This window comes from Balaenoptera musculus, chromosome 12 (genome assembly GCF_009873245.2).
Source record: "Balaenoptera musculus isolate JJ_BM4_2016_0621 chromosome 12, mBalMus1.pri.v3, whole genome shotgun sequence".
Classification (NCBI taxonomy): Eukaryota; Metazoa; Chordata; class Mammalia; order Artiodactyla; family Balaenopteridae; genus Balaenoptera; species Balaenoptera musculus.
This window is the reverse complement of record NC_045796.1, coordinates 32,178,090-32,205,473: the sequence shown is the minus strand read 5'-3', so window position 1 is coordinate 32,205,473 and position 27,384 is coordinate 32,178,090. Positions and strand designations below refer to the sequence as shown.

Below are 27,384 nucleotides of genomic sequence, written 5' to 3'. Positions count from 1 at the left end.
AGGTAGTTATTGATATGTGTGTTCCTATTACCATTTTTTAATTGGTTTGGGTTTGTTATTGTAGGTCTTTTCCTTCTCTTGTGTTTCCTGCCTAGATAAGTTCCTTTAGGATTTGTTGTAAAGTTGGTTTGCTGGTGCTGAATTCTCTTAGCTTTTGCTTATATGTAAAGGTTTTAATTTCTCCATCGAATCTGAATGAGATCCTTGCTGAGTAGAGTAATCTTGGTTGTAGGTTTTTCCCTTTCATCACTTTAAATTTGTCCTGCCAGTCCCTTCTGGCTTGCAGAGTTTCTGCTGAAAGATCAGCTGTTAACCTTATGGGGATTCCCTGGTATGTTATTTGTTGCTTTTCCTTTGCTGCTTTTAATATTTTTTCTTTGTATTTAATTTTTGATAGTTTGATTAATATGTGTCTTGGCATGTTTCTCCTTGAATTTATCCTGTATGGGACTCTCTGTGCTTCCTGGACTTGATTGACTATTTCCTTTCCCATATTAGGGAAGTTTTCAACTATAGTCTCTTCAAATATTTTCTCAGTCCCTTTTTGTTCTCTTCTTCTGGGACCCCTATTACTCGAATGTTGGTGCATTTAATGTTGTCCCCGAGGTCTCTGAGACTGTCCTCAATTCTTTTCATTTTTTTTTCTTTATTCTGCTCTGCAGTGGTTATTTCCACTATTTTATCCTCCAGTTCACTTATCCGTTCTTCTGCCTCAGTTATTCTGCTATTGATTCCTTCTAGAGAGTTTTTAATTTCATTTATTGTGTTGTTCCTCATTGTTTGTTTGCTCTTCTTCTAGGTCCTTGTTAAACGTTTCTTGTATTTCCTCCATTCTATTTTTAAGATTTTGGATCATCTTTACTATCATTACTCTGAATTCTTTTTCAGGTAGACTATTTCCTATTCATTTGTTTCGTCTGGTGGGATTTACCTTGCTCCTTCATCTGCTGTGTATTTCTCTCTCTTCTCATTTTGCTTATCTTACTGTGTTTGGGGTCTCCTTTTCACAAGCTGCAGGTTCGTAGTTCCCTTTGTTTTTGGTGTCCACCCCCAGCGGGTAAGTTTGGTTCAGTGGCTTGTGTAGGCTTCCTGGTGGAGGGGGCTAGTGCCTGTGTTCTGGTGGATGAGTCTGGATCTTGTCTTTCTGGTGAGCAGGACCATGTCCGGTGTTGTGTTTTGGGGTGTCTGTGAACTTATTATGATTTTAGGCAGCCTCTCTGCTAATGGGTGGGGTTGTGTTCCTGTCTTGCTAGTTGTTTGGCATAGGGTGTCCAGCAGTGTAGCTTGCTGGTTGTTAAGTGGAGATGGGTCTTAGCATTGAGATGGAGAACCCTGAGAGGGCTTTTGCCGTTTGATATTACCTGGGGCCAGGAGGTCTCTCGTGGACCAGTGTCCTGAACTCTCCTCTCCCGCCTCGGAGGCTCAGGCCTGACACTCTGCTGGAGCACCAAGACTCTGTCAGCCACCCAGAAAAGCTAGAAGCTGCTGAGGTTGTATAGAATATTCCTTGCAGCTCCTTTCTTTCGGAAGCCTTTTGATCTGCACTCTACTTCTCCCTCCTCTGCTGTCTTCTTACAAATAACCTCGACTTTCCATCAGGGATGTTGAAGAGAAGACACATGGATCTGCGCAGATCTCAGCAACCTCAGCATATGATTTTCTTTCTTTCCTTGGCAGAGAACTTTCATCTTTTCACTTCAGGGAAGCACTTTACGGCTTCTCTTTGGCATATCTGAATTGCCAGTGTCACTACTCTGGCACTTTGAGGCCATTATTAAGTAAAATCAGGGTCACTTGAACATAAGCACTGCAGTATTGTGAGGTGTGAAGTGACAAACCTGTGTTCTTTTTTTTTAACAGTTAGTATTATTTATCATAACGTATGTGTGATATACAGTCTACATAAAGAAGAATATTTAGTACAGAATAAATGCCCAATTAAGAAATGTTAGCTACCATTATCATTGTCATGAAATAGTCTCCAAAAGCATTACTTTTACTGGTTGTATAATATTCTATTGCATTATAATTTATTTTACTATTCCCCTCTTGTTAGGTTTTTTTTAAATTGACCTCTAATTGATTTATAACATTATATTTGTTTCTGGTGTTCAACATAATGATTTGATATTTGTATATACTGCAAAATGATCACCACAATAAGTCTACTTAACATCCATCAGCACATATAGTTACAAAATTTTTTTTCTTGTGATGAGAATGTTTAAGATTCACTCTTTTAACAGCCTTCAAATATGCAAGACAGTATTATTAAGTATGGGCACCATGCTGTACATTACATCCCCAGGACTTATTTTTTAATAAGTGGCAGTTTGCACCTTTTGACTTCCTTCACCCATCTTGCCACTCCCACTAGATCCTGTGTTCGTAATCACTATGCTGGTCTGTTACAGTGTAAATGAACAACGGGACTCCTAACCGGTTTCCGGGAGCACCCCCTCTACCTTCCTGCCTAAGCTGAAGCCCAACTCCAGTCTGAGATCATAGTTTCCTCGCTGCACCAAATGCCTCGCACCACGGGACCCAGAAATGTCACCCACTTTCTCTTAGTTCTTTCTTGCTTTGTCCCTGTTTTGCCCTCACACAAAAACCTTTTTTTATTGGTGGCTCATGGTGTCAGGTTTTGTTACCCTCTACCTCTCCTTTCTGCTGTTGTCTGAATATTTCCTCTTGGGCATTGAGGGCTTTTTCCCTCTCTTGCTGCAGCACTGTGAGCACCTCCATCCAACCAACCTGGCTCACAGTGAGCTGTGGGGTCAGTCAGAGCTGATTGCCGGCCTGCTCCCTGACCCACAACGCAGCCTGTGACCAGCTGAGTGACTTTAAGCTGTCTATCTAATTCCTTACTTAATTTCCTTATTTGTAAAAGGAACATAATAGAAACTATTCTCAAAACAAAATGAGATAATATACATGAAGTGCTTTGGTATAGTGTTTGGCACATGTACAGTGTTAAATAGATGGTAGCTATTATCATTAGTAATAATAATAATAGTAATAATAATAATAATTACCCCCCCCCGACTACTACCATTACAACTGTTACTTTTCTTGAAATCCCTTGACTTCTTTGACAGTAGCCTCCTATACTCTGCTCCAGCAGTTTGTAAGCATAGTGAAATCTGACAGAATGACTCTGAGACCTTAAGTTGGGTATAGCTGTCTATCACAACTTTCCAGACTCCTTGCTGTGGCCCACGGTATCCTTGTGTTCTGGTCTCCTGCTGAGGTCTCCTGTCTTACCCTGCTTGTCTCTTCTCCCTCAGTATGCTCCAGTTACACTGCTTCTTTTCAGGTATGGGAAGGAATTGAATAAATACAAAAAATAAAAAGTTAAAAATAGATAAAATTGTATTACTTAGGATTACAAAAGTATTGTCTCTTTATTATTCATTTTGACGTTCTTTTATACAGCAAAGTCTCCTTGTGTTTAAAATATACATTAAGAAATTGTTCTTCAGACAATTTGCTTCTTTAAATATGAGGTGAATTATATTATTTAGGGAGCATTCTTAGATGACTTTTGAAGGATATCTGATGTATTTGCTATGTGCTTTTCTATTTAGTGCTTGAAAGAATGTCTTCGGTACTAGGAGGAACTGAACAATTTCTTAAAATATTCATAAGCTTCTCTTCCAGAACATGAGTTAACATAGATGAAAAATGACATGTGGTTTTCACACTAGCAAGAATTTTTCTGATCTCAAGAATGATATTTCTATAACCATTACCCAGTATTCTGGCTAAGCAATAGATTATACTTATAGATTATATTAGGAATATAGAGTCAATCCTAAGAAATACTTTCCCAAATGAAGGTGACATTTGTTCCCCATATTTCTATGTACCCAGAGAATATACTCTGCTGGAAAAACACAGTGATAAAAATGAAATGTGCATTGTGACAAATATTATTTAAACCAGTACTGTGGATAGATATTCATCATCAAAGAGTTCAGGCCCAGTGAATAATGAGAACTGTTGGATCAAAATTTGATGTAACTGAAGCCAGTAAATCAGAAAATGTTGTTTCTTTAGAATCAATTTATAATAATATTGATATAGCAAATAAAATAATGTATAAAAACAAATGTAGAGAGTAATGAACAATACAAATGCCTACTATTTTGATTTCTGTTAACAAAGCTCCTTTCCTTATATCTCTTGTATTTTCTGATAATTCTAAACATTGTCTTTCTCCTTCTTGGGCTAAAATCTGTCCCATGAGACTATAAACTCCATAAAAGCAGGGACATGTTTGCTGTCTTCAGGACATATTGTGCCTGACACATAGGAGAACTGCTCAGTAAATAACTTAACAAGTGAATTTTACCTTTGATGCTTTCTAGCCATTTCTATTTTGAGGGTTGGTGTGAACACATTGCTAAGTTGCCATCCGAAGCTCTTCTATGTGATAATTCTTCAAATACTTGAACACTTAGAAAGTATGCCCTAATCTCTTTAGTCAAATTTTAGGAATTTAGTAAGTTAGTCCATTATGGTATATGTTAAACCATCAGACATTACCAATATTTGACTGTTTTTGAGCAATAAAAATGACAGTTTTATAATATTCAGCTTAATGTTTTGATATTAGATGTGTTTAAAACAGTTGAGAATATGCCAAAATAAAGAAGTTTAAAGCTGGGTCATGACAGGGTAGTTGAGAAAAGATATACCTGTTTGTGATTATATGAACTAAAAGGTGATAAGTTAATTGTAACAGTACAGGCAGACTTCGTTTTATTGTTCTTCGCTTTATTGTGTTTGACAGATACTGCTTTTTTTTTTTTTTTTTTTAAACAAATTGAAGGTAACCCTACATAGAGCAAGTCTATCAGTGACATTTTTCTAAGAACATTTGCTCACTTAGTGTCTCTGTGTCACATTTTGGTAATTCTTGCAATATTTCAAACTTTTCCGTGATTATTATATTTGTTATGGTGATCTGTGGTCAGTGATCTTTGGGGCGCCATGAACCGCGCACATATAAGATAGCCAACTTAATAAATGTGTGTCTTCTGACTGCTCCACTGACTGTCCATTTCCCCATCTCTCGCCCACTCTTTGGGCCTCTCTATTCCTTGAGACACAATAATACTGAAATTAGGCCAGTTAATAACCCTACAATGGCCTCTAAGCGTTCAAGTGAAAGGAAGAGTTCATCAATGCAGCAAACCTCACTGGTGTCTTATTTTAAGAAACTGCTGCAGCCATCCCAGCCCCCAGCACCCACCACCCTTGATCAGTCAGCCGCCATTGACATTGAGACAAGACTAAAAAAATTAGTATTCACTGAAGGCTCAGATGATGGTTAGAATTTTTTAGCAATAAAGTACATTGTTTTTTAGGTGTAATGCTATTGCACATTGAATAGACTACAGTATAGTGTAAATATAACTTTTTTATGTCCCCCCCCCAAATTTGTGTGACTTACTTTATTGTGATATTCTGCTTTATTGTGGTCGTCTAGAACTGAACCCTCAGAATCTCTGAGGCATGACCGTAATTGTTATGAATTCACAGTCTTCTTTAAACGTGCATATGCTGGATTGTTGTCTTTTTGTTTAGGTTGCCTAGTATCTAAACTCTTCCCCACTATCTCTCATGTCAGATATGTGCTTTCACAGATTTTTCTTTTTGGTGTTACATGATCTTGCTTTGGCCCAGACTTTGAGTCAGAAGCTAGCAACCTGAGCTAAAAAGGACTGTGCAGAATCCATCGTGGGGATAGGTTGTGTCATCAGTGTCTAAGGCAGGTGACAGAGTTCTTGCCCTTTGTGTGTGTGCATGGCTTCAGTAATGCCGGCTGGGAGAGGTGGTAGCATCCCTGGACCTGTTATCCACTGTAATGTTGGACATCTTGGCCTCCTAGCCTTCCAGCCTGCAACTCTAGTCCTCTCAGTGTTATTATATAAATTCCTTTCCTGCTTAACTCAGCCAAAGTTGTCATCTGTTGCTTACAACTAAGAACTAGTGTTTTCTTGGTATTTTAATGGTCTATTGCTTAACCTTTTTTTATTACCGTAGAAGAGAGAGGAAAAATCATATGGTGGCAGTGACTCACAGTGAAGGGTTTTAGGACATGCCCCAAATTTACAAACCGATCAAAACATCACATTTAGCACATACTGGCACTTGGTAGATATTACAGAAGTAAAATAACAAAGGAAGATTTTTGAAAATGTGGTGGGATAATATTTTGAGATACCGAGTTTTTATCTGTGTGTTTCTTGTACCCCTTCTTTAATGCCTAGCCCCCCCTCCAAGCAGTGGCACCTCAGTGCTCAGAAGAGAGAGAATACAGCAGAAAAAATAGAGAAAGGGCTTTGGGGTTTCAACAGCAAAGGATAATGGTGGTTTTCCTGCCCTGATGCTAGAGAAGATTCCCTAGTTTGGGTGAAGGAGAGAATCAGAGGCTAAGCTGGAGTGTGAATTCTTCCCCCTCCATCGTCCCATGAACGAAGCAACAGAAACACCCTAAGTCTGAGAGCAGAAGTGACCTGTGCTCTGTTTCTGAGACATGTCCATAGAGGTAGCAAAGCCAGAGTGGCAGTGGAGGTGAAGAGAGGATGGTGTTGTGTGATGGATGGCTGTATAGTATTCTCACCAGTTCCACCTTTGCACTGGGGAACTCTGCTTTTTCTGTGTGCTCAAGAGTAGTGGAAGGGTGGTAAGGGGCCTCAGCTCCATTGAGTTTATGAGTTTGTGAGCAATAGAATGAAATCCTGTGTACCTGCGAGGGCACAGAAATTACAGAGAGTCATTGTATATGGGAACAAGGGAGGATACAACTTCAAAAGCCAAGCCTGGTACATGTCTCAGCAGATGCCAGATGGTGACCCAAGACCCCAGTGCTCCCCTCCCCCCCATCTTAAACACTGTGACACTCCATTTATCTGTCTTTCCTTCAACTAATACATTTCCAGGGAAAGAGAGGAGCACTTTCAATCTCCTGAGACTCAATTGCTCCCACCAGGAAGACGTATATTTCAGTTGAAATATAGATGAGTAAAGAAAGTTACTATCATACATAAATTTCCCTTGCTTAAAACCCTCAGAATTTCCCACCATACTTAGAATACAATCCAAAGGTTTTGCCATGCCTCGTAAGGCCCCTGCCCACTTCTCTAAACCCCTTTCCTACCTCTTCCCTGTTCCCCCGCTCATCCTGTTCCAGTTGTCCTACCCTTTTTACTGCTTTTGGACCTACTAAGCACTTTTCACCATGGAAGCTGTTCCTTCTGCCATGAGCACCCTAGCTGCAGATACACACGTGATTCTCTTCTAGACCTCATCCAGGTGGCTTCTCAAATGTCTCATCTTCGGAGCAGGATTCCCAGACCTTCTCTGAAATAACAACCGCTTTTCTTCCACCTCACTTTGTATACCCCTGCTGCTTTATTTTTCTTTGTATCACTTGTTGATACCCGGCATTGTGTATTTATTTGTTTGTGGCACCCAGTATATTTGGATGCTCCCTGAGGGCTGAGGATTTATTTTGTCCATTGTATCCCTGGCACCCACAACAGTACCTGGTGTATCTTTTATTTTTAAGGACACATTTCCTTGAAACATTAGATAATCTTTCAGTAGGCCCATGGTTTTAGTTGTTAGAAAAATTAGGACATATTTAACATTGATGAGAATTAGCTGAACTTAAAAGGGACAGTTTCTCACTGAATATTTATTTATTTATTTATTTTTATATCTTTATTGGAGTACAGTTGCTTCACAATGTTGTGTTAGTTTCTGTTGTACAACAAAGTGAATCAGCTATAAGTATACATTTATACATATATTCCCATATCGCCTCCCTCTTGAGCCTCCCTCCTACCCTCCCTATGCCACCCCTCTAGGTCGTCACAGAGCACTGAGCTGATCTCCCTGTGCTATGCAGCAGCTTGCCACTAGCTATCGATTTTACATTTGGTAGTGTACATAGGTCCATGTCACTCTCTCACTTTGTCCCAGCTTACCCTTCCCCATTTGTGTTCTCAAGTCCCTTCTCCACGTCTGTGTCTTTATTCCTGCCCTGCCACTAGGTTCATCAGTGCCGTTTTTTAGATTCCATATATGTGCGTTAGCATACGGTATTTGTTTTTCTCTTTCTGACTTACTTCACTCTGTATGACAGACTCTAGGTCCATCCACCTCATTACAAATAACTCAGTTTCATTCCTTTTTATGGCCGAATAATATTCCATTGTATATATGTGCCACCTCTTCTTTATCCATTCATCTTTTGATGGACATTTAAATTGCTTCCATGTTCTGGCAATTGTAAATAGTGCTGCAGTGAACATTGTGGTACATGTCTCTTTTTGAATTATGGTTTTCTCAGGGTATATGCCCAGTAGTGGGATTGCTGGGTCATATGGTAGTTCTATTTTTAGTTTTTTAAGGAACCTCCATACTGTTCTCCATAGTGGCTGTATCAATTTACATTCCCACCAACAGTGCAAGAGGGTTCCCTTTTCTCCACACCCTCTCCAGCATTTATTGTTCGTAGATTTTTTGATGATGGCCATTCTGACCAGTGTGAGGTGATACCTCTTGGTAGTTTTGATTTGTATTTCTCTAATGATTCATCACTGAATATTTAGATTGAATGTGGGGACTGCCCTAGTGGTCCAGCTGTTAGAACTCCATGCTCCCAATGCAGGGGGCCCGGGTTCGATCCCACATGCTGCAACTAAGAGCCTGCATGCCGCAACTAAAAGATACCGCGTGCTGCAACTAAAGATCCTGAATGCCACAACTAAGACCCAGCACAGCCAAATAAATAAATAAATAAAATTTAAAAATAGATTGAATATAGTCTTATTTGAGATTCAAAGGTATATTCTGTGTACTATATTTTACCAGTTTCTAGGTTTTTTTTTGGACATTATTGGTGGGATTATTGCTACCGAAGGGACCCTATGTAAGTTTTTTGATCATTGCTTTTCAAACTTTCTTTTTGGTAAGTATTGGAATCCTTTAAAAAAATGAAATGGTACTCAGAAGCTCAATGTGTAAAACAGGGGAACTTCTCTGACTGAAACTGATGTGTGCGGGCATGGTGGAAGGTGGCAGAATCCCCTGCCTTCCTCTTCCTCATTGAGTTGTTGAGGCAGCTTCTGTGCCCTTCCTTACTCCCAGGGTTCAAGCTGGGGTTTCAGCCATCTTGAAGATGACAAGGATAGAAGTTAGGGCACGTGGATCACAATTCCTTCTTAACTTCTAACAAGGAGTGTGACCTTGAACATCTTATGTTTCAGTTTTCTTATCTTTAAAATTGACTTATGTATTAGCCCTGATTTTAAGATAAAAAGACCAAACGAAAAGTTGTTTACCAAAGGTCTTTGAAAGGGATGGATTTTTCACATGTGTGGCAAAGGAATCTCTCCTATTTGTGCATTCTACTATGATGCTTGTGCACTCATAGCAATGTTATATTGCTAATGTATTGTCAGTTTGTTATTGTGCTTCTTATTTTTAAATCTTTTATTCAAAAGTAATACATGCTCATTGTAATCATTCAAACAATATAAATATGTATAAAGAAAACATTACTCTTCTCTTCTGCCTCTGTTCAATCTCAACCTCCATTCTAAGGTATTCTATACTATTTTTCTGTACTAATAAAAACATAAATATTTAGCATTTATTTTCTTTCTTTCTCTCTCTTTTAAACCATGAAATCATGTTATGGATATAGTAACCATGCAACTTGCCTGTTTTTGCTTAATAGATGTCATGGATGTCTTTTCAGGTCAATATATGTAACTCTAATTCATTCTTTTCATTATGATAGTTCTTAGTATGACCCTATGGTAATTTAACAACCATTTCTTTATTGATGAAGGTTATTTCCAGTTTGTGATAATTCAAACAATGCTAAGTATCTTCTGTATAGAATCTTATGTATTGGTACTTTTATTTATTTTTGTGTATTTTCCTAATATTGGAATTGCTGGTTCAAAATGCTTGTGCAGCTTCAATTTCAATAGTTAACTGCCCAGATTATTTTCCATTGTGGTTGTGGTATAGCTCTCATTTCCTAACAGCCATTAGTTCTTCTAGTATCTTCTCTATCTCTTTCTCTCTTGCCTCTTTTTCAGGGACTCCACTTACACATATATTTGGCAACCTAAGTTGCCTCACAGCTTAGTGATGTTCTGTTCCTTTTTTTTTTTCTTATTTCTTTTTCTTCTCTGTTTTATTTTGGGTGGTTTTTATTGTTATGTCTTCAAGTTCACTAATTTTTTGTTCTGCCGTGTCTAATCTGTTCTTAATTCTGTCCAATTAATTTTTCTCAGACCTTGCAGTTTTAATCTCTATAAATTTAATTTGGGTCTTTTTTTTTATAGTTTGCATGTCTGAACTTAACTTTCTGAACAGAAAGAATATAGTTATAGTAACTACTTTGAAGCCCTTATCTGCTAATTCTAACATCTGTGTTAGTTCTGGGTCACTTTTTTTTTTTAAATTAATTAATTAATTTATTTTTGGCTGTGTTGGGTCTTCGTTTCTGTGTGAGGGCTCTCTCTAGTTGCGGCGAGCGGGGGCCACTCTTCATCGCGGTGCACGGACCTCTCACTATCGCGGCCTCTCTTGTTGCGGAGCACAGGCTCCAGACGTGCAGGCTCAGTAGCTGTGGCTCACGGGCCCAGTTGCTCCGCGGCATGTGGGATCTTCCCAGACCAGGGCTCGAACCCATGTCCCCCGCATCAGCAGGCAGACTCCCAACCACTGTGCCACCAGGGAAGCCCAGTTCTGGGTCACTTTTGATGAATTAAGTTATCTTCTCATTGTGGCTCATATTTTCCTGTTTGTTTATGTGCCTGGTCATTTTTGATTAGATATCAGACATTATAAATTTTACCTTGTTGAGTGTTGGATGATTTGTTTTACTATAATTATTCTTGGGCTTGGTTCTGGGACATAATTAAATTACTTGGAAACAGGTTTTTCCTTTGGCGTCTTGCTTCTAAGATTTGTTACGTGGGACTAGAGCAGTACCAGGCCAGAGCTAATTTTTCCTCTCCACTGAAGCAAGACCCTTAGATTACTCTGCCCAGTGTCCCATGAATCTTGAGGTTTTCCAATCTGGCTGATGGGAACAGACAGAATTCCTAACCCTGGGTGACAGCTGGGCATGTTCTCCCTAATCCTTTGGAGTGTGTTTTCCAGCCTCTGGTAGTTTGCTCACACACACGTGCTGGTCAGTGGCTTAGCTGAATCCACTAGGGGGACCCTTTGCAGATCTCTACAGTTTTCTCTCTGCAGGACTCACTTCTCTGGCACTCTGTCCCATGAGCTCCAGATGCCTTGGTCTTCCTACTCTCTGCTCTTTTTTCTGAACCTAGTGTGATGACTGGGCTCCGTCTGGGTTTCTCTTCCTTGAGCAGAGACCTAGACACCCAGGGACGTAAGCTGGACAATTGAAGGGCTTACCTTGTCTGTTTCTCATCTCTGAGGGATCACCGACCTTCATTGCCTGGTGTACAGTGTCTTGCAAACCATTGTTTCGTATACTTTGTCCTTTTTTTTGGTTGTTTTAGATGGGAGGGTAAATCCGATTCCTGTTATTCTATCTTGGTTAGAAGCAGAAGTTTTAGATATGAGGGTTTACAGATAAGCTAGTCCTTTTTTTATACATATGGACACCACTGGGATATTGTGTGAAATCTGCATCATATCAGCCAAGAGTTATTTTATTTATTAAATGTTTCCTTGTCAAATTGTGGCTTTTGTGTGCTTTACCGAAAGTTTGACATCACTGCAGATTTAACTGTTGTAATGTGTTTGTTATCATACATATTGTGTTTTTTTCCTCTCTTAAAAAAAATCTCAAACCGGTTTATAATCTTCCTTATAAGATAATTTGTTATCCTTTGAAATGCCATTTTTATGATTAAAGACAGCTATGTGTTACAGTAACATTTTAAAAAAATTTTAATTTTATTGGAGAATAGTTGATTTACAATGTGTTAGTTTCAGGTGTACAGCAAAGTGATTCAGTTATACATATATCCACTCTTTTTTAGATTCTTGTCTCATATGGTTATCATACGGTAGCATTTTTGTGCTTCTTTTTATTTTCTTCAGATGCTGCAAAAAGGACATTTCAAGAAAAAGGTATCTTGGCAGGAGAAAGCAGAACTTTTAAGCCTCATTTGACCTTCATGAAATTGTCCAAAGCACCATGGCTCCGGAAGAAGGTCAGTGGACATTTTTCCTATAAGCCCTGTTTTGCCAGCCACACCAGCCCTGAGCATGGTTGGGGCATGAGGGGCATTTGTAGTGCTTTTCGGCACCCCTGCCACTATTGCTCCTGGAATTCCAAGTCAGTCTGGTTCCAATTCCCAAGGATGCTGAGTTGGCTCAAGAGCCTCCATGGGGGCCATGGAAGCTGTCCCCTCCTTTGCCACCGTGGCTATTAGCCTCACACTCTGACCATCACTTACTGTTGCTTCCTCTGTTGCCACATCTGCTTCATCCCTTGAAAAGCCTCGGGGGCGGTGCCAGAGTTGTATTTCGCTGCGTTCTTTGCTTCTGGTTGTTTGCAGCCTGCTGCGCTCAAAGCTTTCTCCACTGGCCTGCATACACTGGTGCTGCTTCCTGAAGCTGTGTTCTTCAAGGTGGGACAAGCTCCGCCCCCCCGCCCCCCCGCCCCCCCCCCCGCCTTTACATAGCTCTTTCATGGTTTCCAAAAAGCCACCTTGCTCTTTCAGCAGTTGTCGCCATTGAGGGTGTGGAACCAAGTGTTCCAGGGACTGGGTAAGAGGGTAACAGAAGGGCTCCCCACTCCCCAGCTCAGTACTTAAAAGTACTTCTCCCTGAGAATGGTCAGCAGTACCACAGCCAGGGGACATGTCTTTTGACTTCCCCTATCTCAGGGTGACTTTCTGCCTGCCTAGGCCACTGCCTCCTCTCTCAGAGGTTGGAGTGACTTTGGACTTTTCTCTGGAGTCACGAGCAGTTCGCTTGGAATCCTAAGGGTACCCTTCCTTTTTTTTCCCATTTCAGCCTAGGGAGGTTCTCATGCAAATTAAGACATCTGCTGACCTGCCCTGATGTACCAGAGTTTTGGAGATGGGCATGCAGATTAGTATTCGTTCCTGCTCTCCATGACCCTTTGCTGCAGTTAAGACTGATTTGCAGCTCTATAAATGAAGGTCATGTTTATTAGTAAGTAGATCTTTTTTCTAAATTCAACAGTTTGTATTTAATGTCTCTGTGCTCAGAAAGTCTTTTTGGTCCTGTAAAAACATGTGTTTGGGTGGTCGACCATCCTGTGGTTGAGTTTTCTACAAACTATTGTAAAAAATGCCCCCCCCCAATATCTTGCATGTTTTTTTTAATAGCTATGCTCAAATTAAATAATAACTATATTAGGTACCATTCCAGAATATTTAGGTAAAATCGTTTGTGTAAATCATAGATTTTGGAATTAGGAATGATAACAACTGGCAAAACCTGTAGACTGACAGTTTACTTTTTTTTACTCATTATCTTTCTTGTTTTGCTTTCAAATGGATTGTCCTCTTCCCAGTGGTATCAAACTTAATCACAGAATGACAAATCAGTGGTGAAGGTAATACCCACATTTCAAAATGTTTCTGTCTTTATAATATTAACTTTGAAATGAGAGCACCCAAGGATGTTTATCAAAGGGACGTTTAAATTAACTCTAGAATTTGTATTTCAACATTTCAGACTGCATGCATTTTAAATGATTTCTTGGCAGTTGATTTCACAGAATCTGCTCCTTTACTTTATAGAAAAGGGATCTGAGACTTAGAAGTTAAGTGACTGAAATGAGATCACACTGTCCTCAGTTGCAGAGCCCCGTCCAGAATCCCTCTTACCTCATTCTCAGTCTCATCTTCTTCCCTCCCACTTGCCAAGTCCTGTCCATCCAGTTTCATTTCTCTATGTGGGGAGCTCCTTGGTCCGAATCCTACTAATTCAACAACTGTTTATCAAGTGCCTACTATGCGTCAGACACTGAGTGCTGGGCATAGAGTGATGATCAAAATAGAAACAGTCCCTGCTTGAAGACTGTATAAAATCTAAATCAGGTTGCGTTTTGTTTTGATTAGAATGTTAATCTTTGGAAAATAAACTAAGATCTTACTGTCTTTCAGAAAGCCAAATAAGAATATTTGCCTTTAATTTGTGGAATCACTCTGTTCCTATTTACTGTTATGATGGTTAGTGTTTCTGAATGCTTAAGAAAATATGTCTTAAACTTTGGGATTCATGAGTCCCCTGGTGTACTCGTTGAAGCTGCAGATTTCCGTTCTCTAAGTTCAGATCTGGAATTGGACCTAAGACCTTGGCTTTCATTCAGTAAGTGTGACAGGGGTTCTGATCCAGATGGTCTGAAGAGTAGTATACTTTGAGATGTACAGGCTTAAATAAATAGCCAGTATTTTCTTTTTTTTGTTTTTCATCTTTTTTGGAGTATAATTGCTTTACAGTGTTGTGTTAGTTTCTGCTGTACAGCAAAGTGAATCAGCTGTATGTATACATATATCCCTATATCCCCTCCCTCTTGAGCCTCCCTCCCACCCTCTCTATCCCATCCCTCTAGGTTGTCACAAAGCATCGAGCTGATCTCCCTGTGCTATGCAGAGCCAGTATTTTCTTTATGCAGCAAATCAGTGGGTCCACTGTAAAAGTTAAAACCAATATGAAAAGGTGGCATACACATCAGTAGATTTTTATTATGCTTTGTGGTTTGGAATGCAGATTATTTTAAAATATGTGACTCTTTAGTTTCTTAACTTTTTTTTACATTTCCAGCTGTCTGTTTTCCTCTTAGCACTAATTCTCTTCTGGGGTTTCATTCTGGGTCCACTCATTTCCAAGGGTGAGACAGACCATTGATAAAGTCAATAGTGGAATGTATTACCAGCATTCAGTTTACTTAAGATTGATAATGAAATAAAAAGGGAGAGAGAGAGAGAGGGGTGTGGAATACTTTTTCTCACTCATATTAGGAAGTTTGTCTCATTTCAAGTACTTGTTATTTTAAAAGTTATTTTAATAACAGAAGTGCTAGATGAATATATGCTCACTGTAAAAAAATCCAAATATTGATACATACAAACCTACAGAGAGAAAGATACATTTTTTCCCTCATCACCAATCTCCCACTCCCTTCCTCCCTATATAATTTCTCTCTCTTAGGTACCACTACTAGTATATCCTCCTGACCTTTTCCTATACACTACCAACATATATCGAAACTCTCCTTCAAATTTCTCGATATGGAACTTCCTCTGCTACAGCATGGTATTCTGGTTCCCAAGCTAGAGAACTAAGTTCTCTAACTGAGATTCTGGGAAACATAAGAGTTTTTTGGATAATTATATATTTTTCTAATACCAGGAGGCAATTAATCAATGTGTTAATTTTACATCTTCTTAGTTTCATAAAATTCTAGTGGAATATATCACGTAAGAGAGTATTAACAGTAGTTTATTTATTTTTTTGACTGCGCCATGCGGCTTACGGGATCTTAGTTCCCTGACCAGGGATTCAACCCACGCCCTCAGCTGTGAAAGCATGGAGTCCTAACCACTGGACCACCAGGGAATTCCCTTGAAAGTAGTTTTGTGTATCGTAAAGCTATTTTGATTATCACTGTGTTTTCAAAGTTGTAGTTTTTTAAATCAAATGAATGAAGCCTCAGAGAATCTTATTAAATTGCTTTGTCTCTGAAAGAATAGCTAAAATTTATTTATTTGTATAACTTCTTTAGAGTATATTTGTTTCACATGGTTAGACTACTACTTGTTTAGGTCAGTGCTTTTTTACAGTGCATTCTTTTGGATTTATTTTTCACATTGAGTGACGTTGTATTTCTGTGATTTGAACATTGCAGAAACTGGTTGGTTAGAAGTGTGTGCTAACACTTGGTGGCAGAAGAAGACCAGTTTCAAATCAAACATGCATCTTAATGCAGATCCAGATTCGTCAAGAAATAAATGCAGTCTTTTCATGGATAGATCAGTTGTTTTTAAGCAAGAATTATTTTCTGGGCTTCTTAGATATCTTTTCTGAGTTATGACTCTTTCAAATTACTAATGTAGCACTTAAAATAAACGCTATAGGTTATTAAATTGGTTCTGGTGTTGGTTGCACAAGTCTGTGAATATACTAAAAACCATTGAATTGTGTACTTTAAATGGGAGAATTGTATGATATATTATCTCAATAAAGTGGTTTATAAAAAAAAAAAAGGTATAGGTTATTAATCGGCACTTCCTTATAGAATAGCTTTTCACAGAGTCAGACAGTGAGAGAACTTTAGAATGAAAGAAATGATCCTTGAAATTGTTCGCTCCCATTGTCACTTAGACTGGTTTGTTTTGAGTGCAGAATTCGATATGCACATAGCAAGGGCAGAGGGGTGGTTATTGGACCATATGATGATGAGGTTGGGAGAATTAGGGATGAAGATATGTGGCAGGCATCAGTGGGAGTGGAAATGGGTAGTGGAAAAGAAGAGTGTGTGGATGAAAATTCTGTTCTGATGGTACAACTAAAAGGAAAACCCAGTCCCTGAGTTATTTGGTGATTGGATATACAGGACCAAGATTGTAATTAAAAATTGGCCAAATTCCAACTTTTTTCTACATCCTTCCCCAGCTAGGACTCTCTGCTGTCATCTTTCCTTACCTACAACCAATTATTATTTATTAATTTATCTCTCAGGTCGCACATTTTCTCGGGATTTTGGTAACTGGCCTGGTGTAATTTGGCTGCCACGCCTGTTCCTGGGTCTGCATGGTAATGGGCCTTTATAAACCATTTGAAAACTCAGGAGTACTGACTATTCCTTCTCAAAGGAGTCTCTGTAATACATTGGAAGGAGCTTGAGTTTTCTTGTTTTATCTCTGTTGGTTAGCCCTGGACAAAACCTCATTACCTTTCTTTTTTTTTCATAAATTTATTTATTTATTTATTTATTTTTGGCTGTGCTGGGTCTTCGTTTCTGTGCGAGGGCTTTCTCTAGTTGTGGCAAGCGGGGGCCACTCTTCATCGCGGTGCGCGGGCCTCTCACTGTCGCGGCCTCTCTTGTTGCGGAGCACAGGCTCCAGACGCTCAGGCTCAGTAGTAGTGGCTCACGGGCCCAGTTGCTCTGCGGCATGTGGGATCTTCCCAGACCAGGGCTCGAACCTGTGTCACCTGTATTGGCAGGCAGATTCTCAACCACTGCGCCACCAGGGAAGCCCTCATTACCTTTCTGGACCTCTGTGCTCATAGTGAAAGCAGGTGCTTGGTCTTAATGACTCTTGACTCCTGGGCTCTTCTGACATGCCTTATGAGGCAAGCATTATGACCAAATAGGCTAATTTGGCTTGACATGGAGAATTTTTTTTAGACTGTAGATTAGCTTTCTTGTATGCATGGAAGGAAAATGACAAACAGGGGAAAGGTCTTCAAGTACTGGTAGGAGTATGGTGGCAATCTTGCTACCTCTCCTCCTGGAAAACCTACAGAACAGTAAAGACAATTGGGAACATATCACAGACTACATTTTTAGTGAAACTGGGAGACAGAGAAATCTGTAAATGCCAAATCATGTGCAGGTGTGGCCAGGAAGCATCTGGGCCAGCAGGACTTGCGTGAGAAGCTACTTCCGAGTGGGAAAGGCTGTGCAGGGCGGAGCAGGCCTATTGGTGAGAGAGCTCAGAAGTCATCCGCAGATTTTCACTCCCAGTGGGTGGGTGCTCCACTGTAAGGAGGCATGGAAAATGTCAAAAGGGGACCAGAGGGGCTGAGTCTCGGTAGGTACCACCTTCAGAAAGGGAGGGGTGTGGCTTCAGGGCGGGTATTAGAGAGGCTGAGCAGGTCACTTTCACAGGGACCCTTATTGTGAAGAAGAGCCCATCACTGTAGCAGAAGAGGCCCTGCCAGACTGCACTGCCACTGTCTTCTCTCCTTCCCTGAAAGAAGGCACTCTAGGTGCCCTTAGTATCAGCGAGCCTTTATTCCAGACAAAAGCTGGCCTTAGAAATATCCTTGGTACAAGATAAAGCAGATTGTTTCAGTAACCTGTTCCCAAATCTCCCAATGCCAAATGACTTAATCACAATTTTTAGTTGTTTTTGAGTCTCTTTTCGTACTATCAGGTGCACTTAGATTTAAGGCTATAGTATGGAATTCTCTTTGGATTTTTCTTAGTTAAACATCACACATTTTGTTTTAATGTGTTTTTGTTTTAAACTAAAAATTCAGTGAAATCTGCTGTGAGATGGAATTGTAATTTCTTCTGAGATTCTAGGTGCTATTAGTCAACTGTGTCATCTGTTGTGTGTCCGTGCACTATCTATAGCAACTGACTTCAGTTTTGTTTTGAATGCATTTTTCAACTTCATGCTGTTCTGTTGTCTGTTTCCATATATTGAAAAAAACTAAATAAGTATGCTTATAATTGTTTAAAAATTGGAAATATCTACAAAGGTAGACTAAATGTTCATTTGTAACCTTTCAGTAATTTATACGTCTTTGAATAGTGAAACATATAGAAAATAATAAGCAGAAAGTGAAATTAGTTTTAAGGAAGAATTCTGGGAATTGATTAATGTCAGAATACCAAAATGGCTCCTGGTTGACCCTTATTCTGTTAGAGATTTTGAAAAATTTGAAAACCCTAGAAGAAATGACACAGTCAACCTAATAATAAGTCTGTGCAAAGTGGAATGGAGATTTGAAGTAAGTATCTTCATTGACATTTCCTGAAAATTTTCTCTCAGAACATTTCTCAGGATTTTATGTGAGGTAAGGATTCTGTGATCAAATGCGTGCTAGCAGTGATGGGTTAAATAAAGTTAATCTGGGTCTTTATTTCAGGACTTCTTAGGATCTCTGAAATGTGAATGTTTAGTGTGAATCTTAAGAGCTTACAGCAACAAAGGTTTAGTTTTTGCCTCTGGACACGGGTCATCTGTGGCTCTGGTCCATGTTGTCTTTATTCAGGGTTTTGGCTGAGCAGCTTCTGTTTAGGACTTTGCTGGTCTTTGGCAGAAGGAAAAGAGATGGTGATTCACAAGCTGAAAGCTTCTGCTAAGAAGTGACACACGTCATTTCTGTTCACATCTTATTGGCCAAAGCAGGTCATATGGTCCCTCCTGAGTTCAGCAGAGCAGGAGGTGTAACCCGTGTGCAGAAAAGGACCCACCAGAAGGGCAGTGAATATTTTGAACAGCTATACATTCTACTTCAGCATCGTTTCCCAGATGTAGTTGATCAGTGTGGCCTTTTTTCATCCATCGTGTTGTAGCACTAGTGTTCGGCAGCATACGGTTTAGGAAATGCTGATCGTGATAACTCAGGCTTAAATGTTACTTTTGCTTCAAACATACAGATTCCGTGGACATTTTTACTTATTTTCTAGCCCTTGTATCCACAGGCAAATTTCTGATTTAAGTGTAATTTAAGAAACAGAGTTTTAGAGCTGGTATTAAAAGGTGCAATAATGAAGTATTCAGGGTAATTAGAATTGCATGGGTTTGCCTTAACTGTATTCCAATATAAAGGTTCTCTCTGTCTCAACTATTACCATTAGTGATGGGAAAATTTTTTTCTCAAGTCATTTTTAGACATTTTGAGATCTCTCTAGATTTCATTTTTCTAGTCAAGGACAGAATGGAGCATAATGATCTTGTACGAAACTGGCAAGCCCTGTAGTGGGTTGATTATGGTTAAAGGCAAAATGGAACATCTGATCAAGAAAATGTAAACTTTATTCCAAAATGGTGTTGATGTAAAATTAGCTTGTTTAATAGGTAACAGCTAATTTCCAACGCACGTGAATAGTCACATAGAAGCAAACCAGCTAAAATTATTTGAATGGCAATGAGATTTTCTCTACCACTGCAAAGAGTGCCCAAGATCACTGGCCAGTCACCTCTTGTTAACTATAATTAACTGCAAAGTAAAAGAAGGTAAAGCTGTATTTTTCTTGCGAGCCCCATTTAGATTTGAGGGGAAGGTAAGGTTGCAATCCAAAATGATAACTAGTTTACGTTGGAATTATATTTCCATTCCTAAGTATGAGCTGACTTATATTGACCATTCATTCGAATCTTATTCTCCCAAGGAGAGGTACCTTAAAAATAGAATAATACTAAATTGTTCAGTTCTTCTAATTGATTACTCCTGTAAATTAAAGAAAAAAAAATGTTATTGGTCTCTTTGCCAGGCAAAACTTCACATTAACTGTAGTTAAGACCTAACAAATCTAGCTCATATTGCCTGAGGGATTAGCCACCCTTGACTAGAGGAACTCCAGCTTGGTTCCTGCAGTCAGTGTTCTTTCTCTATAACCTACATGATAGCAACATTTTTAATTGTTAGTAAACATTGTGACACCATTTTGGAGACCCGTCTTTAAGGCCTTCTAAGTACAACTGTGTCTTTACACTGCCCTCAAGCTGATGGCCGGAGTGTGAAAGTACTTTTCTTCCTTTCTTGGCTACGGCCTTCCCCACAGCTGAATTTGACTACAACGATTTGTTACATAACATTATTTAGACTAGAACATTTCTTTCAGAGTGATTTCACATTTGTCTTCAGCACTACTGTGGGATCTTTTTTTTTTTTTTCTAGTTAATTGATTTATTTATTTTTGGCTGTGTTGGATCTTCGTTGCTGCGCGCAGGCTTTCTCTAGTTGCGGCGAGCAGGGGGCTACTCTTCGTTGCGGTGCGCGGGCTTCTCATTGTAGTGGCCTCTCCATTGTGGAGCACAGGCTCCAGACGTGCGGGCTTCAGTAGTTGTGGCACATGGGCTCAGTAGTTGTGGCACACAGGCTCCAGAGTGCAGGCTCAGTAGTTGTGGCACATGGGCCTATTCGCTCTGTGGCGTGCGGGATCTTCCTGGACCAGGACTCGAACCTGTGTCCCCTGCATTGGCAGACAGATTCCCAACCACTGCACCACCAGGGAAGCCCACTACTGTGGGATCTTAATCAGCCATTACCTGGGAGAATGTTCTGTGACTTTCTCTAGTGGCCCTGCACCTTTAGCAGCGTCCTCTTCCTATTCATACCCATTCTGTTTTTCATGACTTGGCCCCTTTGGATTCCATCTTGCTCCTCACCCTCCCTGACCTATCCCGATAGTCAGAGAATGGTAAACAGAGGACTTTGTGCTCTTGAACTTCCAGTGCAAATATTTCTAGAACTTAATTCAAAGGAATCAAGTGGGGGGAGTAATCACCTGGGAATTAGCTGAATGGATAGGGAAATCATGTCAAACATACCTCCCAACAGATTGTAACTTTCTATCACACGTATCCCTACTGGCATGTGCCTAAATTGTACAAAGTAGGGATGAGGTAGACGTGCAGGGGATGGTGTCAGGTTTGGCTGGTCTAGCTTTCCTGGGTGATGAATGTACTGGGTAGAGCAGAAGAGCAAATGGAATATGCCAGTGTATATGATCTTTGGCACACTATCATCCTAAGATTCCTTGCTTCTTGTTAACTTTTCTATTTTTATTTTTATTTATTTTTTGCCTACTAAACCCATTGCTTATTTTATTAGTCTAGAAGTGCTTCTGAAATTTTGAAGAGATTCTTAATTTTTAAAATCTCTAAAAATTACTGGCTGTTGTGTTATCTTTTTTTTTTTTTACTGTACTTTTTGGGAAGCAGTATGTAATTGAATATTCGTATATTATGTTGACTATGAGTCCGGTAGAGAAACTATGTAATCCTTTTAATTTTGTATTTCAAGAGTACACCAAAGGGTGATTTCACAATTAAATGTTAGATTAAGTTTGAAATGTGGTCAAAAGAAAGATTCCAATTGCATGTTATATATAAAATTATTTTACATAGCAATCTGTGTCACACTGAAAAAGAAAATCTATGAATACATTTCTTGCTCTACCTGGAGAGAAATACTCATTTTGAAATTGGTTTAAGGGCTACACGTGATTCCCAGGATATATGTTTAATGACTGTTCTATATCCAATTATTGTGGGTTTTTTTCCCTTAAATCTCCTTTTATCTAATATGATATCCAGGGAACGTTTCCAACCAAGTGAGTGAAAAGGCTTGTATTGGTGAGCACCTTTCTTGCTTGCCCCATTTCCTACCCTATAGCACACTCAGTGTGAACCTTGGTGTCATTATTTCTTTCCCATTCCTTAGCTTAGTTCTTGTTGGGATGCCTTCCTGTTAGGAAGGGGCTTTGTCCTAAGTGGTGTGCAGGGAGTATGCCCAGGCAATTGAAAGAGGATGAGTTAGGGGAAGTAAGATGTTCTCTGAGAATGAAGGGAGGGAGGAAGGAAGAATGTTGATGGGAGGGGAGTCAAGGAAATTGATTAATTCATAAGAAAGTGGGAAAAGAAGAAAGTACTAGATGCATAGGAGCCGAATGAGCTACAGAAACGCTCTAGGTGTTTCTTGCTTAACATTAAGTGCTGTACTTAGTGATGTCTGTGGATGCATTTAAAATATTTTGTCAATGTACAGTCCCTGCTACACTGTCTAGGTATTCAACTCTCATTTAGGTTGAACCTGAGGCTATAGTTTGGTCTGAAATTCTGTCTGTGGTTAATCCAACCAGTTTACATGAATGGTTCCATGCTTCTGACCTCTAGGCTATAAAAGCAGAACGGATTCAACCACAATATAAGTATGTTGCAGTATATAGGCCAATGTTATAGGCCGAGTTAAAATTGTTCGTTAGGATTTTTCTATGAACTTATTTCTGCATGTGCTTCTGCAGAACGCTTCACTGTCCCCTTTCATTGTTGAGATCCTGAGAATGTTTTGCATCAGTGGCTTGCTGGCATTACTTCATGTGGAGAGAACTATTGATTAGAAGGGAAAGCTATTGCAATGAAGGAGGAAAACAGATTAAGTTATGTGTATAGCTCGTATTTGGGGAGAGATTTAGTGAGGTGGGGGATATCTTATGTTTTATCTTTAGTTGATAGAAATAAATGGTTAAGTGGGTGAATTCAGGAGAACATGTCATTATTTGCTCCAAAAACCAAAATATTAAGAAAACAGATGTGATGGGGGAGGAACAAGCTGTAGTTTGTTTACCCTTGAGTGACCTCAGGCTGCGTTGAGCCAGGAACACAGCTGGAGTTTGATCAAGGGGAGTTGAGGGTCCAGCTGAGATTGGGCTATCAAGGAAGCATTCTTGGATGCCTGAGTTATGAGGCTCTTTGTTTCACTGGAATGAGAAAAACCACACACAAATATCATAAACAGTTATATGGCCAAACAGCACCTGATTTCTTACGCTATACTTGAGAAAGCTTGAGGAGGAATTGCGGTTTGCTAAGTAGACAAAGAATGAGCTTATATGGGAACAGTCTGTGTTGTAAATAAAGGTATTGAAACATCCCTGTGCTTGTTGCATTGAGTCTGTGGCCTTGAGAACTTCCTGGTTGCCATAAACATGTTCTCTCCCAGTTAACATGTCGTTAGTCAGTATAAATGAGCTACATGTTTGTGGACCAAATTCATGTTTCTTCCTCTGTTCTTTTTGAGGCCAGCACCTCATGGAAGGAAACTCCAGGCCCAGGAAACAATATAGCATATTCTCTTGGTGCTTTTTGTGAAGTGGCTTCTGCTACCAGGAGTTGTCTTATCACCTGCCCTCTGTGACAGCTTTCCTTGTCACTTGATAACCCCAAGAAGCATCCAGCTCTTCTCAGTGTTAGGACAGAGAGAAGGAGGTGTCAACAATAGATTAAAAATATAGCTCTAGCAGCTTTGTTTCTACTTATTATTTGCTGAAAGGTACAATATTGTAAATGTTAGATATAGTGCTAGGGTAAAGAGTTTCTACTTCTTCTTTCTCTAAAGCCTCAAGATTAAACAAAACAGTAGTGCTAAAAGCAAGTATATAAATAGAGGGATTAAGAGGATCACCTCTTTCAAAAGCCTTATGAGCCTTTTGAAAAGCCTCATAAAATGAGATGCGTAGATGCTCCAGCGTAAGGTAAAATGAAGAATTGAGAAATACTGGATACTCAAACAGTCGGTTTAAAAAACGCAGATAATCTCTGCCAGTATTTTAGTTGATTATTTGCATATTTGCAGTATAAGAAGAGTTCTTTTTATAGGCTGGATTATTTGGGTAATTTTTACTATGTGGAAGTAGCATCTATGAATTGTTTCTCATCTCCCTTTATGAAATTCATTTACTGTGGACATATAATTATCACTTTATTTATTAATACTAATGCACATATTAAATGCAGGTATTTTAGATGCTAGAGATTCTCAAAGTAATTTTCACATTGGTTTTAGAAATATGATAGTATATATGATTATATCTTAAGAATGATTAATATTCTTAGAATTTTAGTATTTTAAATAGTGAAAGAGCTTGAATATCATCATTCTGTTCTTTTCAATTTATCTGTGTTCTCCACTTATCCTGAATCTGAATCCAAGCTCTACTTCTTATTAGCTGTGTGTCCTTCGGTAAGTGACCTGATTTCTCTGTGACTGTTTCCTTATCTGGGCATAATAATGGTACTAATCTTATAGGGTTATTGCAATTATTAAACAAGTTAATAAGTTCTTAGAACAGTGCTTGTACATATTAAATACTATGTAAGTATTTTCTATTATTGTTAAACTAATGGTAGAAAGCATCATTTTTTTCAGATTGGTACAAAACAATGAGCAAAGTACAACTGTTTTTTCTGTTTTCCATCACTTGTTACTTTTTCATCTCTGAAGTTACTGACAGGCACCGAGGAGGGTGTCAGGGCCCCAGGCAGGTAGGAAATGGGCATTGCTGGACAGAGGGTCGAGGCAGAGCCCAGGCCCACAGGCTGGCCGAGAGCTGCAGGAGGAGATGGGAAGGCTTCAAGGCAGTTCTCACTCAGGGGTGCTGGGCACTGGCTCTCAAACCACCACGTTATTCTAGAGAACATTAGCTGTGTGGTAAAGACTCCTCATCTCTTTCCATCCCTGTCAAGAACAGACTTGGGTGGAATTGAGCCTGAATGGGAAGGGTCTCCATTTTCCCCACTGAGGGGGGCTGAGGGAGGACTGCAGCCAACAAGGAGGTCATCAAGTGTCTGTATCAGGAGAAAGATGGAAATAAAACAGTACAAGTAAGAGTGAAAAATGTAGTTTTGCTGAGAGACAGAGTCATTAAGAATCGTAAAGTAAGATTTGCTTCAGGGAAGCCCCTTGTCAATATAATCTTTTTATCACTTTGAATCACCAGTATGTAACTTTTCACTAGGATGACTATTCATCATTAAAAGTAATTTTAGTTTTTTAACCAATATCGTATCACTAAAGATATGTAACTTTTTTCCACTTATGAAAATGAGTGTAAAAGATTACCATTCCTCTTTAATCAGCTGATGCCCAAAATGACAGGCCAATTTGGTTTGGCTCTTAATTTGCATCCTGAATTTTGGTTTCATGCCATTATCACAGGAAACATACATTTCTTTCATAGCTGTTGGGTGACAGGAATAAACTATTGGAAAACAACAGAGCTCCAGGAATATCAAGTTTAACCTCAGAAGGACACAGTTTTTTTGTTTGATATGCAGGCTGTTTATTTTTTCATCATGGAAGTTGCAATTATCATAATAAGATAACAAGTAACAATATGAAATTATCTTCTATTACAAAAAAAGTTAACCTTCTTAACAAAACTGGCATTCCCTTGTTTTTCTGATCTCAATAACTTTGTTGTAGAAACTAAAGATGAATAATAAGTATTTTATCTTTCAGAACCTTAACTGAATGATTTTCACACATTAATGTGAATTTTCATATTTTGTGGCTCTGTTTACTTCCTATATTGAAAATAGAGTTGGATGCATAGTAATGTAAGACTGAGCCCTCTTTGGTGCCTATTAAATTATACACATCATTTAACTAAATACAAATGATATGGTGAGTGCTTCCTGAGTAAATAATTTCCATGACTTACCAGATGCAGGCATCAGACGGTTCTAAAACTACACATCACACTCTCAGTGGCATTTTTCCTGTATTGGCTCTTTGCATGCCAAGTTACAGTCAAGAATGAAGTTCCTCAGGGTTTCATGGTCCATTGTATCAGCAGTTATCAAGTGGCTTTGAACAGCACTGATAATTCTCCCTAAACAATACTTGAAACTAGGCCAAAGGGAAGTAAAACTTCAGTCATTTCTGATGATTAATTAGGATAGTCTTGAAAAGTTTTTCTGTTTGAAGTTTCTTGCCACTGATTTATTGTTTCAAAGTGTGATGTTCTGTCTTTAACTTCCTATTTTCTCCTTCAGTGTTATGATGCATAATTGATATGTCAGTTATATTGGGTACAATTATCAATATGAAGCCTTAAAAAAATATACCCTGTTTCTGTTAGGTCCAAGGCAAACGTAATTTTCAAACATAGTACTAGACAGTCACAAGGCATATTCAGAATTCCAGAAATGCAACACCCTTAGCGTGGTTTTGTTGAAGATAACCTACATATTGTTGGAAATAATCCCAACTCTCTCAGCCTTTACAGGTCAAATTTTCCTGGCTTTAACCATTTTTCTGTGGTTTTTCTTTGAGCTTTCCTAACGTATCATACCTCCATCTTTCTTTAAATGACAAGGTACCTTGGAAAGGGTCTGGGCTGTGAAAAAGGGAAGCAAAGAAAAATTTGTGGTCCGAAACCTGAAAAACCAGCCTTTTAAGCTTTAAAATATAACCTTGCCAGGGTGATGTCTCTGGGACTAGTTTGGCAACCCAGTGACTCCATTCAGAAAATAGGAGGCTGCCTAGTCTTACTCTGAAGACATGCAATTTTGATGTACTTGTTTATTTTCTTTGAATGATAGTCGTTTCTTTATTATGAAGGAAGAACACCACCTGCTGCAGCTGGATGGTGAGACTAATTCACATAGATTTTACTAGAAAAGAAATATATTGCCATGGGACAAAAGAGCCTAAAAAAAATCCTGCAAAATATATTGTCAAACAAAAAATTCCCCAGAGAACAAAGATCATGCTAATATTGTATATCAGACAAAGCAGATTCTTACAGAATCTTAAAGATCTTCTAGATCTTTATTATTGAAGATGTTTTCTGATCAGGGCATATAGCTTCAGTGCCTTCTAAGGCCTCATGCCTCTTTGAACCACAGCTCTCTCTATAAATTATGAGTTAAAGAATTAATTCCTTTTCACTCTTTGGTAAAAAATAACTCCTTAAGATTCATGTTGGAAGTCATCTATGGAGAATTCTTGCAAAATAGTTGGTGCTTACTTTTTGCTAAAATTAAATTAATTAGCCTAACAGATTAGAGCAGCTCATATGTTTCCCTTATTTCTTATTTTTTAAACAATGACATCTTACAAAACTGAAATGGAGATTAT

The 27,384-nt window shown here is 39.0% G+C and overlaps 1 protein-coding gene across 5 annotated transcripts in view; it reads left to right on the top strand.

The window, feature by feature from the left end:
- The window catches only part of AKAP7 (A-kinase anchoring protein 7), a 138,972-nt gene that overhangs the window by 50,164 nt on the left and 61,424 nt on the right, over positions 1-27,384 (top strand). For all 5 annotated transcript variants that reach the window (XM_036872178.1, XM_036872181.1, XM_036872182.1 and 2 more), the window contains exon 6: positions 12,118-12,230. In XM_036872178.1, coding sequence (XP_036728073.1) covers positions 12,118-12,230 — 113 coding nt within the window. The remainder of the gene's footprint in view (positions 1-12,117; positions 12,231-27,384) is intronic.